Genomic DNA, 18,364 nt, shown 5'->3' with positions numbered 1-18,364 from the left:
CCGAGCAACGCAGCATCGCTATCTACTGGTTTGAGATGCAGCGCTGCAGCCCAGTGATAAAAAAAAACAAAACCAACCCCCCCCCAAAAAAAAACAGGCCCCCCGGAGCCGGAGGCCGGTGCAGAGATCCTGCCTTGACAAGAGCCCGCTTGGCTCTGTATACAAAAGGGACAGCTTCGGCCTGGGAGTGGATCTGAGGAGTGGCGGGAGCGCGCCTGCAGGACCCTGGACAGCTGCTGACGGCCCGGGATGGAGAGATGCGGAGAGAGCCCAATTCAGCCTTGCAGGGGTGCCAGGAGCTCCGACCAGAATCGCTGCTCTGCTCTGCTCTGCACCCCAGCCCTGTTTTCTTCTCTGCCTTTTGAGTGCTCGGAACAGGGAGACGGGCCGCTGGGCTGCCCGCCGATCTCTCCCCCCCGCCCTGCAAAAACTAGTTCTTGAATAGAATAGAGCTGGAAGGGACCTTGGAGGTCTTCTAGTCCAGCCCCCCGCTCAAGCAGAAGAGCCTATACCATTTCAGACAAGTGACTGTCTAGCTCAGGGGTAGGCCAACCTTGGCACTTTTATGACTCATGGACTTCAACTCCCAGAATTCCTGAGTCAGCACATCTGGGAATTATTATTATTATTATTATTATTATTATTATTATTATTATTATTATTATTATTATTATTATTAATTTTTGAAGTCCATGAGTCATAAAAGAGCCGAGGTTGCCTACCCCTGGTCTAGCCTCTTCTTTAAAATCTCCAGTGATGGTTTCTCATCCTGCCCTCTGGTGTTTTGGGGAATAACGTGACCCCCTCCTCTTTGTGGCAGCCCCTCAAATACTGGAACACTGCTATCATGTCTACCCTATTTCTTCTTTTCTCTATACTGGCCAAACCCAAATCCTGCAGCCGTTCTTCGTATGTTTTAGTCTTCAGGCCCTGGATCATCTTAGTTGATCTTCTTCAGAAGTGTCACCCTCTGGCCTCACTTGCAAAGCGTCAATTGCAAGGTGATGCAGAGTTTATACTTGTGTTTCTGGGGGGGGGGGATGCTCAGCCGTCCTGAATTCCCTGCTCCCACCGGGAGGGGCTCCTTCTGCATCCACAGGCACCGACTGAGACCCACTCAGAGCAGGCGGGGTGGGGGTCAAAGTAGCTTCCCAGTTCTTGCTTGGTCCCCAAGTCTTGCCGGAGCCTGGAGGAGAAACTCCTCGGAGGCGCCACAAGGGGTCGCTATCAAGACAGCGTTGCCCAAGGGACAGTATGGCAACACACACACACACAAACACAGAGAGAGAGAGAGAGAGAGAGAGAGAGAGAGAGAGAGAGAGAGAGAGAGAGAGAGAGAGAGAGAGAGAGAGAAATATCACTCTGCAGCCTATAGAGATTTTTAAAAAAGTACAGAGCTGCACACTCAGTTGCTTTCTCAGGATTACTCAAACTCCCAGAATTTCCCAGCCAGCTTGCTTTAGGATGGATGGACTTCAAGTCCCAGAATTCCCCAGCTAGCCTGCTTTAACATGGCTGGGGGATTCCAGAGCTTGCAGTCCACACATCTTAAAAGTCACTGAGGCTGAGAAACCTTGCTCTAAACTTAACATCTTGCTGCTGCTGCTGCTGCTACCTTGTAATTTCTGTTTCTAAAGAGGGCAAAGGGATACGTTGGTGTTTGCAGAGAAGTTCCACCAGGGCCGAACCGAAAGACTGAAATGTTTTCCAGCCATGCAGTCTCCCGGTCTGGAAAGGCAGCAGAGGGAGCCCACGAGCCAAGTGTACCTAATCCGGAGCCCTTTCGGAAGCAGGTGGGTTTCTGGAACGACCGGCAGTGCCCAAAATAACCAAATTAAAAAGAAAGCATCCAGCTGATAATAAACAGCCTGCCTGAATCCAAATATTTATTAAAACAAAACCAAGTCAGAAACGATGAACAGACGATCAGAATCTGGCCGCCCCTGCCTGTAAGGATTCTTAGTTTCTCTACCACTCACATTCTTTTAAATGGTTACCCCCTTGTTTAGTTTAATTCTGTAACAGTTCCCAGCATTGAGATACAGGACTGCACCAGCTAAGAGAGGATCGGGATGAAGAAGTACAATTTTTAGAAAACAGAAGGGATGGGAAACCGGTGGCGTAATAGTAATAAAATACCAAAACTAATTCATGTTTGTAAGCTGCCTGAAGTCACCTTACAGTGAGATGGGCAGTAAACAAATCTAATAAGTAAGTAAGTAAGTAAGTAAGTAAGTAAGTAAGTAAGTAAGTAAGTAAGTAAGTAAGTAAGCAAATAAAATAAAATAAAACTAAGATCTGCTCCTGACTGACCATTCCACCCTCAACGAAAAAAAGATGTTTCTGCTACGTTTCGGGAGGATTTCCGAGGCTGTGATAGTTGGCTGCTTTGGGGGTGCCAATTTATAGGTATGGCACGGGGGAATGGATGATTTCGGAACCCTTGGCAAGAGTTGCGTTGTGAAGGCCTCAACCAGACAATTTGCTCCTTGGCGAAAGTATAAATATCTGCAGTCTCGCTGCCTGGCACTATCTGCAGACGAGTGGCGCCGCCTGCCTCGGTCCCTTGGTCCCAAAATCAGACAGCTGGCGCTTACGATGGACACGTTTCCTCCCCGCTGCTGAGCTCCAGAAACCCTCCAGACGGAGAAACGGTGAGAAAGAAGCCGACCTTTCTTGGACAGTTGCCACAGACGAAGGGTAACAGACGCAGGCACCAGGAAACCGCGCTGCCCGATGAATCTGGCAAGTCACGGCGGGTCTAGTGTGCCTCATGGTGGTGTGGCCTCTTTTGGGAGTGGGTGTGGAACGCAAAGACGACGCTACCGCTGGGGTCCTCCTGACTGAGATCGGAAGGCAGCTTTTGAAGGGAGCCTTGACTGGTGAAGGAAGAGGAGAAGGTGAGGCTGGATTCTGGTAAGAAAAAGGCACAGGGAAAAGGCACAAAAGAGTTAGGAATTCGCTGGCAGAGCTGGCCCCAAGTCACCTGTTACTTATAATTTGAGAAAGCCACCCGGGTCTATAAAGGTGGCCGAGAACATGTAAAAGAGTCGGATTAAAAGACAAAAAAAGCAGCCTATGCATCCCAAGAATGATAATCACATGGCACTAACATAGGATAAAATCCTACGAAGCAGGCTGGTCTAGTAGTTAAGACTCCGGGCTAGATCCCGGGTGAATTCTAGTCCCACTTAAGGGATGAAAGCCGGCTGGGTGATTTTGGGCTAATCACCCAGGGACTGTGAGTTCTAATCTCACTTTAGGCATGAAAGCCAGCTGACAGGACAGAGCTGTGGTGGCACAGTGGTCAGAATACAGCATTACAGGTTAACTCTGCCTGCAGCCAGGAGTTCGATCCAGACCAGCTCCAGGTTGACTCCATCCTTCCGGAGCCGGTAAAATGAGGACTCAGATTGTTTGGCGGGGGGGTGATATGCTGACTCTGTAAACTGCTTAGAGAGGGCTGTCAAGCATTGTGAAGCCGTAAAGAAGTCTCTGGTTGCTTTTGCTAGAAACTATGACTCATGCAGCAAAGGCACGGAATATCCTAAACCCCAATTCTAGGATGGCCGGGTAGAAGGGCAGAAGATAGAGTCACGTGGCAAGAAGAGTCGGCTTCTCCTTCTTGACCCAGGGCATGAAAGATGCAGCTTGAGCAAGATGCCAAGGGCCAAGGAGGCAGAGATGACTCTGGAGGCAAAGGTCCCACCTTCTCAAAGGTCCCCGACTGGGCAAATCTGCCTCAAGTAGCCTCGGTGGCCGTCAAGCTCGAGATCACCTTTTGGTTCAGTGTAGGTTTGGGCGAAAGGTCAAGGAAACAGTCCAAGGGGCCTCTCCAGAAGCACTGGAAACTCACCAGCCCGAAATGCGATAACTTCCTCCAGTTTCCGTACCATCTTGTCGCAGTACTGTTTAACATGGGGAGCCACTAGGTCTACTATGATATACAGAACGACGAATCCGATCACAATAGTCATTGAAATCTGAGAGAAGGAAAGAGAGAAAGAAGGGTGGGTGGTGAATTCTTCAGCTAAGCAGGGACCCCCCCACACACACACACCGTTTTGTCATTTTCTGATTATCCTGCTGGCCCAGGAATGCTCAGCCTTCGTTTTAGTTAGAATGGGGAGAAGAATTGGAGGTGGGGGGAGGGGGGACACACACACACACACACACACACACACACACACAGGTGAGATCTGGACAGACCCTTTTGGTCTTCTGAAAGTGCCTAAAAATCTAGTTCTGCTAACTTGCCTCAACAGGAGCATGTCATTCTTCATTCTGAAGAGTTTCTCTTGGCAACTTGAAGGTGTGTGGACTTCAACTCCCAGAATTCCCCAGTCAGAAATGCTGGCGTGGGAATTCTGGGAGTTGAAGTCCACACGTCTTCAAGTTCCTAAGATTGGGACTAAGATCCCACCTCCTTTTTAGGTGTGCCTTGCTTCCTGCCTCCCTGTTAAACCAATTTTCCTGTCGATATTTAGGGTTTTAAGGTTTTATCTTGCTTTTATGGTTGTAAGCCGCTTAGAGTCGCCTTCAGGCGAGAAGGGCGGCATATTGGCTTAATAAATAAAGAAATGGCATTTTGAAGAACACGGGCCATTGCAAAAAAATGGTCCTGCTCTTTGACCAGGGGATTACCAAACTAGCCTGGAATATGGTTCTGCCATAATGGTTGGTTGGGAGCCGCCCAGAGATTGACAGAAGATGGGTGGTCACGGAGATGTTTTGAATGAACGGACGCACGAATCAGTCAACCAAGCAACCAAGCAACCAATCAATCAATCTCTGAGTTAATTTCCCCCAAAGGATTTCCACCGAGATGTCTACCCTCAGACGATACCTCATCTCTTGCATTTGCCTTTACGAATGTGGGAGGTTGGCCTTTTGGCTGATGCCACGTCAACATCATTCATTCATTAAGTTGCAGTCCGAAGGTTTAATGCTGGAGCCTCAACGCAAGAATCTAGTCCACTTACAGGTCAGTAGTAAATTGGGGCCAGATATAGGCTCAATGGGATTCAAGAGGGGGTTAGATGTGGCCATCTATTAATTCTAAGCTGGTGACGAGCTTAACTCCGCCTGCCTGCTCTTCTCCTACAGCTGAGGGGGAATGCCCTTCCCACCCCGAGGGCAACATTGCCCTAGAAAAGCCAGGACTGAATTTATGACCGCTGATATGACAGCAGATCCTCCTATCCAGTCTTTTTGGTAGGACAATGAACCACTTACCCATACGATCGCACAGGAGAACAACTGAGGGGTCTCTGGGGCTGAGGACACATGAGACTTGTCAACTCTCCCGGGTTAATTCATGGGCTCTCCGCCTTCCCTTTACGTGTGGACTAGGCTTCCTAACAGTATTGCCCATCACACCACCCCTGAGCCTAATCTAGGGGTAGGCATCCTTGGCTCTTTTATGACTCGTGGACTTCAACTCCCAGAATTCCTGAGCCGGCATGGGGGAACTATGGCCCCCTCATGACTCGTGGACTTTAACTCCCAGAATTCCTGAGCCAGCATGGGGGAACTATGGCCCCCTCATGACTCGTGGACTTCAACTCCCAGAATTCCTGAGCCAGCATGGGGGAACTATGGCCCCCTCATGACTCGTGGACTTCAACTCCCAGAATTCCTGAGCCGGCATGGGGGAACTATGGCCCCCTCATGACTCGTGGACTTCAACTCCCAGAATTCCTGAGCCAGCATGGCTCAGCATGGAAACCTCTCCCTTTCCCCTCAGCATAGCTGGCTCAGGAATTCTGGGAGTTGGAGTCCATGAGTCGTAAAAGAGCCAAGGTGGCCTACCCCTGGCCTAGTCAAAGCCCAGCTGTCTTACCTTCAGTACATACAGGGCACGGTCGGGGCTGAGGCGCAGGCCGTGGATGTGGACGATGAACTCCAAGGCATAGTCGCAGTAGGTGGATTGATCCACCCCCCTACGGAAGCAGAGAAGACCGGATAGAGGTGGAACAATGGAACAAAGCATCCATCCTTTTTTAAAAAAAAATTCCCTCTCATGACAAGAGATTACATCTCAATGCAGGCTCTTCCTAGTTTTCTCAGCCTTGGAAACTTTAAGAAGTTTGGCCTCAACTCCCAGAATTCTGGCAGTTGAAGCCCACCTGTCAGGCGTGAAAGACTGAATCCACACGTAAAGATCCGACAAAACCGGATTTAGTGCTCATCAGGCCTGCGCAGAGGAATCTTCCCAGCTAACGTTGAGCACTTGCTTGGAGTCAGATAAGGATCAACGGAATTCAAGGGAGGGTTGGACTTAGTTCATTTGTGGCTACGTAGGGATTCTAGGCTGATCCCTCTTTTAATTCCGCCCTCAAGTTCTTCTCCACCACCCGTCTGACAATTACTGAGGTTGAGAAACACTGTTCTGCATAATTAATCCAGCTGTTAGTCCAACAGATTCCAGATCATGGACCTCACTCTTGCAGCAGGCTAATAATTCGGTAACGCAGTGCCACACACATATGCACATGCGCACCCACACAATCCACCCTTAGAGAAAGCTCTCCCAGGCAATATGGCCGGACTTCACCCTGCTGAATAATCCATTTCAAAATCACAAGTACCTGTTGGAGACTTTTATCACAAAGTAATAATCGGGAGTGGCCATACTTTGGGGGATGATATCGTAACATGGAGAATTTTTCTGACAAATCCACCTAAAAGAAAAAAAAAGAGAGAGAATTTGTGCCAGGCAAGATTGTACGATGGGCTGCTTCATCTCTCTGGGTGGAATCCTGTTTTTTTTAAAAGATTGGTTTGGGATGGTGTACAATCCAGTAGGGGAAGTCAAGAAGGAAGTCTGTGTTGAAGGGATCCTGAATGAAAACAAGGCAGGATTCGCACATACCTCTCAGCTACAGAGTAGGGTGGCCTGTGTGAGCCAAGACCTTTTCATTTATTCCACAGACCCAAATGTAAAATCTTAGGTGAAAGAGAACCTAATCTGTGGGGTCCTTGAGGCTCTCAGAGCTGGGTGGTTTTCTTGCAGATGTTTCATTACCCAACTAGGTCACATCATCAGTGCTAGAAGGGAGTGGGGGGGCAGGTTTCACCCTCTCTTTATATACAATGTTGGTGGGGGGAGGGATTTTCTCTCTGATAATTCCTTGATTAGGAACTATTTAAGTAGGGAGATAGCTAATTAGCAAACTTTAGCTGTGGAGTCTGTGGTACTCTGAGCTGGGTTGCTTTCCTGCAGACGTCTCATTACCTGACTACGGAACATCATCAGGGCTAGAAGGGAGTGGGGCTTGCACTCTGCTTATAGACATTGGCTTGTGCTGTCAGTGTTGGTCTTGGCGGTTCCCTAATTCACCTGTTGTTTAGAGTTTGATGGTTGGTGTCTGAGTTGGAAGATTCTTGTAAGGTAAAGGCTCCCCCGCACATGCGTGCTAGTCATTTCCGATTCTAGGGGCCGGTGCTCATCTCCGTTTCAAAGCCGAAGAGCCAGCGCTTGTCCGAGGACGTCTCCGTGGTCATGTGGCCGGCATGACTAGACACCAAAGGCGCACGGAACGCTGTTTCCTTCCCACCGTAGTGGTCCCTATTTTTCTACTTGCATTTTTACGTGCTTTCGAACTGCTAGGTTGGCAGAAGCTGGGACGAGTAACAGGCGCTCACTCTGCTACGCGGCACTCGGGATTCGACCCGCCAAACTGACGACCTTCTGATCGACAAGCTCAGCGTCCTAACCCACTGAGCCACCGCGTCCCCATGTAGATTCTTGACTGGGGTACTGTTTCCTTCTTGATTGTTGGTCTAGCCCAGGGGTAGGCAACCTCGGCTCTTTTATGACTCGTGGAGCCAAGGTTGCCTAGCCCTGGGCTAGCCCAACCTCTATCCAAGCCTCTTTCACTGGAGGTGAGAGAAACTGATCCGCCCACCCCAAACAGACAGCGTGTCTTTCACAGGAGAACTTACACAATTCCGGAGTTGGTTCCAGAAAGGACCGGGAACCCTTCTTCGTTGGTTTCATTACTTTCTACCTCGGCTCTCGCCCATATCAAAGCGGACCCGTTACTAGGGAAAGACAGATTGAGACCGTTGGCCTTTGCAAAGGCCCACACGGGAGTCCTCCACTCCTTACTGCCACACGCTCTATGTGGGGCCGCCCTAGAAGACTATTTGGGAAGCTACAGCTGGTGCAGAATAAAGCGGTGTGCACAGTTCGAGGGGGGGCAGGGGCAAGGGCTACACATATAACACCGTTTCGCACGAACGGCACTAGGTTCCCAGTTTGCTTCTGAGTCCAGCTCAGACTGGGGCTACGCAGCAGCACCTGTTTGTGTTGTATTTCACGATCTCTTCCTGAGTGAAGTATCTGATGTTGCTCTGCGAAAAGGCCCCTCCACCAATGACGCTAAAGAGGTAGCTGTCAAGAGAACGGGGGAGGGGAAGTTATGCAGCCCTCTTACACAATGCCCCTTTTGCGTAAATAGGATTCCCAACAACTGCGATGAAACCCCACCTCTCTTTTGGGGGGTGGTCTTCTCCCCCCACCCCACCCGATGTCAACGCTGCTAACATCGGATGTTCTTGCTTTGATAACATATGGAGATGCGGCTTTTTTCTTTCCTATGCTTTACTTTTAGAAGTAGATGATAAGGGGGGGTGAGGAGGAGGAGGAATGTGATGGGAGTTAGTTGGACGTAACAATAGTGCAATAGTGTGTGAAAGCAGGGGCTTGTGAAATAAGGGATGATGAGAAATCGCGGGTTGGAGAACAGGAGGGAAAGCCTGCGTTTCAAACTAATTGTAGAATGTGATTTACAGTATGACTGTTAATTAGAGAAGGGAATTGTGCTTTGATACGATGTCCTCACAGGAGGGGAATTCAGATTTTGGCTTCCACCACGTAGGTGCCAATGCCATGCAACTTGAATAAAGATTCTTTGAGGTAAACAATGCCTCGAAGTTCTTTGAAGAGTTTCATCTGTCGGAGCCATGGCACCCATGTTCTAGATAGCAGAAACTGAACACACACACACACACACACACACACACACACACACACACACCGCTGATAGTCAAAGCAGATTCTATAGGTTTCTCAACCTCGGCGATGTTAAGTTGCGTGGACTTCAACTCCCAGAATTCCCCAGCCAGCTTTGCTCTACACACCTGAAAGAAACCTGCTTGAGAGAGCAGCTAAAGCGTTGGGTGTGCGGCACCAAAGAGTTGGACTTTTCTTGCACCAGACATGGACATGACTCCTACGACCTACCACGTTTGTGGGCCATACAGCCTTGTGTTCCTCCATATTAGGAGTGGGGAACTATGGCCCTTCTATGACTTGTGGACTTCAACTCTGCTGGCTCAGGAATTCTGGGAGTTGGAGTCCACAAGTCATTAAAGGGACTACAGTTCCCCACCTCTGCTCTATATGGTATTTTGCTGCTTTGCTTAGGAAAAACAAACAAACCCTGAGACGATGGCAATTGTTGTTGTTAGTTGCGAAGTTGTGTCCGACCCATCGCGACCCCATGGACAACGTTCCTCCAGGCCTTCCTGTCCTCTACCAACAATGGCAATAGCCATGAAGAAAACGGTTCTGGGCAAAGATTCACCACTGTGTGAAATCTGTTCAAAGCTGACACCACTCCACACATGCACAGAGAGAGGGGGGGAAGAAGAAGAGAAAGAGAAAGAGAAAGCGAAAGTGAAAGCCTTCTGATACTGATGTAAGAGTTTCCTAGAACCAGTCTTCTTCCTCTTTGCCCTGGACACCCACTTGTGAAGCAGATTAGCTGTTGAGGACACATGCCACTGTCTTATTGCCCAAACCCCAAGGGCGATGCCCAGAGAGCCCCATTCTCCACCCCACTCCCAATTCTCAGGTTTACAAGGCCTGAGAGCCTTCCCCACCACACCCACCTGCCATGGAATTGTCCTGAGTCTCCTGTCACCATGTCTTGGATCAAGAAGCTTGGGTAGAACACTGCAAGGAAAACAAGGAGGCGTCTTGCTTCAAGCTGCCAAACTAGAGTAGAGTGGAACACAACAAGGCTACTAGCACCATTCCCAGCCTGACTCTTGAAAGGTTTCCGGCATGTGATTGGCTCAAATCCAACACCAAGCCTTGAAGCTGGCTCTGGAGGAACTAGATTCACACATTTTTGCATCTGGAGGAGGAGGAGGAGGAGGAGGAGGAGGAGGAGGAGGAGGAGGAGGAGGAGGAGGAGGATGATTATTGGGGGGTCCTTGGTGCTCTCTGAGCTTGGTTGGTTTTTTGCAGACGTTTCATGACCCATCTTGGTAACATCATCAATACCAGAAGGGTTTGCAGTGTGGAGGAGGAGGAGGAGGAGGAGGAGGAGGAGGAGGAGATCCAAAGCCACTTACCATCGCTGAAGAAAAAACAGGGCATTTCTGGATCTGGCTCAACGCAGTCGAAGTAGCGCTTGTTTTTCTCCGTGGTATAATTCTTCGTATACGTGATGTCAAACGCCAATCTCTTGCCTGGGGGGCATCCAATATAAATGTCCAATGTATCAGTACCCTGGGGGCCGACAAAGAAATAGGTGAGCTATGAATTTATAAATATTCATGTACAGAATCCATTTTACAGATGTTCCTAAGTAGTGGTAAAAATAACTTAAGATATGAACTGTAGCGCATGATCGGAAGGGAGGGAGGGAAACTTCCCAAAAACAGAGGGAGAGAAATATTCGTACAGTTTCAGGATCGCGTTCTAGGTCGATGTTCAGAATGATATAGGGTGTCTTGCTTAAGCAGAGGGTTGGACTAGAAGACCTCCAAGGTCTCTTCCAACGCTGTTATACTGTTACTGCCAAGTTCCTCTATGGCAGAGCGGTGGTCAAACTTGCAGATTTCAACTCCCAGAATTGACCAGCCAGCATGCTGGCTAGGGAATTCTGGGAGTTGAAGTCCACAAGTCTTAACGTTGCCAAGCTTGGATAGCTCTGCTCAGGGCTTTTTTCCCCCTCATAGAACGCTCAGAACGGAGTTCCGGCACCTTTTTTGGATGGAACCTTGTAGGGTAGGTAAGGCGGGTTATACGACATGTGTGAGTTCCGGCACCTTTTTCTTTTACAAAAAAAGCACTGGCCCTGCTCCAAGGGAAGAAATTCTAACTGGGAAGTCTTGAAGGTCTGATATCCATTTCTTTACTAATTTTATTCTGTATTTTCAACAGCTTTCATGTTCAATTGTTTTAAATAAGTCAGTCAGTCATTCTGCGTTGTCTCCTTGCTGTTTGGCTGTTGGAAGGAAAAGGAATGGGAAAGAAATGACCTTCTCGGGGGAATTAACATTACCTTCAACTGTGGTGCCAGGCTTGCATAGTGATAACACGCCATTTCCGAATGGACAACCTAGGAAAAGTGGACAAAGGTTTAATGGGCCTTTCAGAGGAAGAAAGTAGAAAGACCACTTTCACCAGCCACAAGTTAAGTCAGAATAGGCCACTCTTCGGCAGAAGGGAAAAGTAAAATGGCTGGAGATTTAGAGGGATCAAGCTGGGTCCAGGGTTATGGCACTCGGGTACAAGCTGGCAGCTGCGAGTTCTAGTTATGCCTTAGGCAAGAAAGCCAGCCGGGTGACTTTGGGCCAATCACCAGGAGACTGGGTGTTCTAGTCCCGTTTTAGGGATGAAAGCCAGCTGGGTGACTTTGGGCCAACCACCAGGAGATATGAGTTCTAGACCTGCCTTAGGCATGAAATTCAGCTGGGTAACTTTGGGGCAGTCACTTTTCCTCATCCCAGCCCACCTCACGGGGTTGTTGTTATGGGGGAAATAAGAGGAAGGCAGAGTACTAGGTATCTTCGCCGTCTTGAGTTACTTATAAAGCGATAGAGGTGGGATAAAAGTCAAATCAATAAATCAATAAACCAAAACCCAGAGCTAACATATTATCAAATAGCGATGCATGGATTTTCAGAGCTGCCGCTGAAGCCTGCCAGCTCACCTTTATGCCAGCGGAGCTTTTCAAAAGATTCTTCCCACTGAGCTGCTGTTTTGGGTATTTCCCATTGTCTTTAATGGTTACCTGTTTGGGGGAGGGGGGGATAGAAGTCAGGTATAGCTTAAATTGCCTAAAGAAAGATGCTGATTCTTTCTGCCATTCTCGGACCAGACGTTCCCTACCATTGTTTCTCAACCTCGTATATAAGTTTCAGCTCCAAGAATCCCCCAGCGGGCGTGGGAGCTGAGGTCCACCCATCTCAAAGTGTCTGAGGTTGAGAAACATTGCCCCACACTAACAGAATCACAGAGTTGGGAGGGACTCCGTACCAACCCTGGAAGAGACTGGACAGCCTTTTGTCTGAAATGCTATAGGGCCGTGGTGGCGAACCTATGGCACGTGTGCCACAGGTGGCACGCGGAACCCTCTCTGTGGGCATGCGCGCCGTCGCCCCAATCCTAGGCCTTCAGCTGGGTTTTATAAAACCTTTTCGCTTTAGGCCTCCGCCGCCGTGTGCAAAAAAAAAAAAAGGTTCAATCAATTTCAACTTCTTGGGAGAAAAAAAAAGATCTCGCAAAGTTGGAATTGAACTTTTTAGTCCCACCCAGTCTGCCGTTACCACTGCAGCCACGCCCACCCAATGGGCCACGCCCACCCAGTTGGACACACCCACCTAATGGGCCACGCCCACCTGACATCCGATGATACGTAAGTGGGTTTTGGGTTGCAGTTTGGGCACTCGGTGTCTAAAAGGTTCGCCATCACTGGTATAGGGTTTCCTGCCTGAGCAGGGGGTTGGACTAGATGACTTCCAAGGTCCCTTCCAACATCATCATCATCATCATCATCATTATTTCAGATCAACGGTTGTCTGATCTATTCTTGAAAAAAGATAGGCAGTTTTCTCGTTGAAGCTGTACGAAGGATGGACAAAAAGTCATCCTTAACTTTCCACTGACTTTCATTTTCAACATGGCAACAATGCCTTCCCTGTCCCCTCCTGAACGTGGGGATATGTATGCAGTCTACTGCGGGGGTCTCCAAACTTGGCAATTTTAAGGCCTGTGGACCTAAAGCCTGGCTGAGGAATTCTGGGGGTTGAAGTCCAGGGGCCTTAAAGTTGCCAAGTTTGGAGACCCCTGCACTAAAGAAGATGTGTGGACTTCAACTCCCCAAATTCCCCAGCCATCATGCTAGTGGACTTTAAGGTGTGTGGACTTCAACTCCCAGAATCCCTCAGCACCCATGCTAGAGAACTTTAAGAGGGGTGGACTTCAATTCCCAGAATTCCCTAGCCAGCCATTCTGGGAATTGAAGTCCACTCCTCTTAAAGCTCTCTAGCAAGGTGGCTAAGTGATTCTGGGGGTTGAAGTCCACAGGCTTTAAAGCTACCAAGTTTGGAGACCCCTGCGCTAAAGAACTATTAAGTCCTCTCATCTGTCAACCATTACTGGTCAGCTACCCAGGGCATATTTCAGTTCAGAATTCTGTCCTTTTGACCATCTTAGAAAATGGATAGCAAGGGTAGGAAAAGGCAGATGAGACACAACCAGATGCTGATCCCGCAATCAAAACATGGGGGAGACAGTAGCACATTTCTTTTCTGATGGGGAATTATCCAAGAGGCTGTCGCAATGGTGGCTCACTTTGCAGAGTGCCGTTCAGCAGAGGGTACCTCTTTCCATCCCAGCGCTCTATGTCCCCAAACTTAGCAACTTGAAGACATAATAATAATAATAACAACAACAACAACAACCCGTGGCTGGGCCTGGAGAGCTGGGCCTGGATCTTGTGAAGATCTTGTGGGACTTCCAAATACATTCAGATCGCCATTTGGAACACAACACGCCAGATATAGCAGTCATAGAGAACCGAAGCGTACAGTTGATTGATATCGCTGTACCAGGAGATGCCAGAGTCGAAGAAAAAGAACTGGAAAAAATTACGAAATACCGCAACCTGGCCATTGAAACTGCGCGATTATGGATGAAACGCCTAACAGTGATACCCATTGTCATTGGGGCACTGGGAATTATGCCCCAAAACTTTACAGAACACATCAAGAAATTGCAACTTCCTGCAATAACTCCAGCAAAGCTACAAAAAACTGCGCTACTCGGAACATCTTACATTTTAAGGAGGTACCTGGTTGATACCTAGGATGCTGGCAGCAACCCGTGTCAACCATTAGTGCCAGCCAATTTGAGTGTTCAGTTGACTGAGTTTCATGTTTTATGAATAAAAGTTTTATATAATAATTATAATAATAATAATAAAGTTGGAAGGGACCTTGGAGGTCTTCTAGTCCAACCCCCTGCTCAGGCAGGAAACCCTATACCATTTCAGACAAATGGCTGTCCGGTCTCTTCTTAAAAACCTCCAGTGTTGGAGCATTCACAGCTTCTGGAGGCAGGTTGTTCCACTGGTTGATTGTTCTCACTGTCAGGAAATTTCTCCTTCGGGACTTCAACTCTCATAATTCCTCAGCCAGGCAACTTTTAAGTCCACAGGTTTTTTAAAAGTTGCCACGTTTGGAGATGCCCTGCTCTGGGAAGCGACAGCACCATTGGCTTGGTCGTCTCTAGATGACAGGAAGTGGGGATGTTCGTTCCAAGTTCAATTTTGTACCTTTTTGATAAGCATTGTTGCGAAACCCCAAATCCTCAACCACGCACGGGACGGAGACATATCAAATTAAATGAATAATCTACAAACCTACACCCTATTGCAAATGAACAGTCATCTGAGCCTTACGTGGTATAACACCGATCCTCTGCTGATAAGTTCCTGCCTCTGCATTACTGTCTGGACGTACTCGGGATGGGCCAACATGACAGACAGCCAGATGTGGTGGAGAGAGTTTTCTTCGGCCGTCTCTGTCACTGTAGGCAAAAAAAAAAAGCACAACGGCTGACGATGTGCGTGCGCACCCACACAGGCCGTTTGGGACCTTCTCGCGCTCAGATAAACCGCCTGAGACCACACCAAAAGCAAAGGGAGAGAGAGAAATGGTCCTTTCTGCTCCCGAGACCCATTCTACATCTACACTGAGTAGGGAGGAGAAAGAGACAGGTATAGTCCTCGCTGTATGACACAATTGAGCGCAACATTTCTGTTCTTAAGTGTGACATTTGTTAAAGAGAGTTTTGCCCATTTTAGGGCAAAAATGGCTGTAAAATGGCAACGGGGGGGGGGAACTAACCTAATAACACTCTTACTTAACAATGGAAATGTTGGGCTCAGCCGTGTTTAAGTACCTCTACATTTAATGCGGTAACTGAGGAACAAGCATGAATATCTTGAATCGTACACTGATAAAACAGGTTAGGCCTTCTAGATTAAGCAAAGACAGAGAGACACAGACACATTCACAGACATGCAGACCAACACACATCCCCCCCACCCCAATTAACCCAGGTGAAACTAACCAAGCTGTGCCCAAGACTTTTTAAGTCTTCTTACTGATCTAGCTAAGCAGCTAGTAGATCCAACTAAGCAGCTAGTAGATCCAGCTAAGCAGCTAGATCTAAATAAGCAGCTAGGAGATCCAGCTAAATAGCTGCTAGGAGATCCAGCTAAGCAGCTCGGAGATCTAGATAAGCAGCTCGTAGATCCAGATAAGTAGCTAATAGAATTCTTTTGACTGTGACTTTTAATCTTTTTTTTAAGTTTTGTTAGCTGTCCAGAGTCATGAATTTGAGCTGGCAACTCCTGTAAATTGAACGAGGGAGGGAAGGAGGGAAGAGAGGGATGCCCCCCCAACGAGCCAGCAGTCCTTACGGCTCTCTCTGGCTGTGCTGATGGTCATGTACACGTTAAAAGAGTAGGCTGTATCCTTGTCCAGATAGATTTTTTCGGGTAGATCGTTATCTGGAACCAGGTTGTAAATTTTGGCATAGTTGGCCATGTCAACATAGACACCTCCCAAGGATTTCCAGTTGCTTGCCTTATAGTTAAAATATTCCTGGGGGGGGGAAGAGAGAGGGAGAGAGAGAGACCAAGTAAGTTCCAGAAGGACTGATTTTATGGGGTTTTTTCACCTTTACGTTCTTTTGTGGTCGCGAAGCCCAGGAGAACAGGAGAATTTAGCAGCCTCCCACGACAAGCCAACCCACAGCTGCACTTTTGTTGCACGTTTTACTGTTTTTCCACAATTCCAATTTTTGTCGGGCTGGGAAAGAGGTTTAAGTAGAGCAAAGGCTGAGGAATTTATGTGCAGGGTTTTTGTTGGTTTCCTTACGGCCTCCTCTTTTTGGTTCTTCCACCAGCGCCACGTGGGGTCGTGGACAGGGTCTGCGTAAGGCTGAGGAAACAAGATCAAATGATTAAACGAACATGCAATATATCACCTGTTCCAACTGGTCTGCTATGGTTATATAGGTGACATATATCAACAATATATTAGTTTTTGAGGGCTTTTTTTTCTCCCCCTGATCATTTTTTATTCTTTTTGTTTCTTTTAACACTACCGTCTAACGCAGGTGGTCCTCGATTTACAACAGTTCATTTAGTGACTGTTCCAAGTTACACCAGCCTTGGAAAAAAAGTGACTTATGACCCCTCCTTCACACGACCGTTGTAGCATCCACCCCCAGAGTTAACGTGATCAAAATTCGGACCTTTGGCAACTGACTCATATTTACGACAGGGTCACGCGATCCCCTTTGGCGGCCTTCCAACAAGCCAAGTCAATGGGGGAAGCCGGATTCACTTTACAACCGTGTCACTAACTTATCCACTGCAGTGATTCACTTAACAACTGTGGCAAAACAAAAAGTCGTAATCTGGGGCAAAGCTGATTTAACAAATGTCTCACTGGACAACAGAAATGTTGGGCTGAACTGCGGTCGTTAAGTCGAGGACTACCTGTACTTTACACCCACCCACCCCCTTCTCTCTGTTTCTTTCCACCCAGCGAGTTGTCAGAACGGGACACGTCCCTTTTTCCAGAGACGTCGCATGATTTCTCTCCCCAAAGGCGGTTGCAGGGAGCCTGGAGGCCAGGCCATGTGTCTCTCCAGCCACGGGTGGCCCTTTCTGTGCCCAGAGAAACAGGTTTGGTCCTCACTCTGTGATACGACGAATGCAGCTGAAGCAACTGGTAGACCAGGCCCTGGTAGACGGTGAGCGATCTCTCATCGTGTAATCCGGATTTCTCCATGATGTCTGGAGGGGTGGCCCAGTAATGCTCCACTCGGGTAAAGCGCTGCGGGAGCGGCAGATCCACCACGCGCAATGCGGCGAAGGGGCAACGGTGGGTGAATCGGATGTAGTCTTTCCCGCTGGGAAGAGAGAACCAATGGCCGACGTTTGCAGCCTTCCGAAGAGGAACGCTGCTGTTGGGGAAGCACCGTGACTGGCAGGGCAGAGGAGGGATCAAGGGCACAGCTAGCCTAGCGTCACTGGGGAACCACAGAAGGACTAGAATGGACCCCAACCTCAGGGAGTTCCTGGCAGCCTTATCTATTTGTTCCCAAGAGAAAGCTGCCAGACTGGGGAGATTCCCGTATTATACGCAGGACATAATAGAGTAGTTAAGTCTGAATTCTGCACCTGTGGCTCTAGTCCTGCCTTTGTCATGAAAGGCTGGGTGACTTTAGGCCAATCACTAGGAGAAAATGAGTTCTAGTCCTGCCTTAGCCATGAAAACCAACTGGGTGGCTTTAGGTGAATCACTAGGAGACAGTGAGTTCTAGTCCTGCCTTAGCCATGAAAGCCAGCTGGGTGGCTTTAGGCCAATCACTAGGAGACAGTGAGTTCTAGTCCTGCCTTAAGCATGAAAGCCAGCTGGGTGATCTTGAGCCTGTCCCTTTGTCTCTCAGCCCCTCCCAACGTCAAAGAATTCCTGTCGGTAGAAAACCAGGCAGCCTCACTAGGAAGCAGGGCCCGAGATTTACACCCTCTCCCCCGGATTTTCAAGGCCCAGCCTTCAGCTTCCTCACGTGTGTTTTGTGTTTTTTTTCCTGCGGAAGGTCCTCGTTTCTCGGGGCGGGGGTGGGGGTGGGGAAACGTGGTCCACTCTAGACGAAATCGAACATCCAACTGTACTTGCTGAGAAGGGACCATAGAGGGAGGAGACCCAGAAGTGGTCAAAGGAAGGAGAGCAGGGCCATTGGCAAGGCTGGACCTAGAAAAAGGCAGAGCCCTTGGTCTTCCACTCACTTGAAGGTCATCTTTTTGTGAGGTGTGCTGATCAGCAGATCGTAGGTCAGGACCGGATCTTGAGGGAAATCCCTCTTCAGGAATCTTTCCCTGCGACCATCTACCATATAAACCAGCTGCAAAGAGAAAGAAAAAAGGACGCTGATGTAACAACAGCAGATGCAAAGCCGTTACAGGCAGCCCCTGACTTACGAGCTTTCATTTAGCGACCCTACTAAACTTACAACAGGACTGCAGGAAGAGACTTCTGT

The 18,364-nt window shown here is 48.5% G+C and overlaps 1 protein-coding gene across 1 annotated transcript in view; it reads right to left on the bottom strand.

The window, feature by feature from the left end:
- Positions 1-2,306: 2,306 nt before the first annotated feature.
- CATSPERG (cation channel sperm associated auxiliary subunit gamma) overlaps positions 2,307-18,364 on the bottom strand; it is a gene marked incomplete at its 5' end in the record, with an annotated part of 32,475 nt that continues 16,417 nt past the window's right edge. Inside the window, 15 exons of the mRNA XM_081334327.1 lie at positions 2,307-2,913; positions 3,857-3,983; positions 5,843-5,942; positions 6,591-6,683; positions 7,948-8,046; positions 8,306-8,398; positions 9,901-9,964; positions 10,369-10,525; positions 11,304-11,360; positions 11,955-12,035; positions 14,706-14,833; positions 15,732-15,915; positions 16,192-16,254; positions 17,020-17,233; positions 18,114-18,229. Of these exons, the coding sequence (XP_081190453.1) occupies positions 2,762-2,913; positions 3,857-3,983; positions 5,843-5,942; positions 6,591-6,683; positions 7,948-8,046; positions 8,306-8,398; positions 9,901-9,964; positions 10,369-10,525; positions 11,304-11,360; positions 11,955-12,035; positions 14,706-14,833; positions 15,732-15,915; positions 16,192-16,254; positions 17,020-17,233; positions 18,114-18,229 (1,728 nt within the window). The 3' untranslated portion in view covers positions 2,307-2,761. The remainder of the gene's footprint in view (positions 2,914-3,856; positions 3,984-5,842; positions 5,943-6,590; positions 6,684-7,947; positions 8,047-8,305; positions 8,399-9,900; positions 9,965-10,368; positions 10,526-11,303; positions 11,361-11,954; positions 12,036-14,705; positions 14,834-15,731; positions 15,916-16,191; positions 16,255-17,019; positions 17,234-18,113; positions 18,230-18,364) is intronic.

Source organism: Vipera berus (assembly GCF_964194415.1).
Source record: "Vipera berus genome assembly, chromosome: 9".
Taxonomy (NCBI): domain Eukaryota; kingdom Metazoa; phylum Chordata; class Lepidosauria; order Squamata; family Viperidae; genus Vipera; species Vipera berus.
Note: the sequence above shows the minus strand (reverse complement) of the source record. Positions and strands in the feature narration are given on the sequence as shown.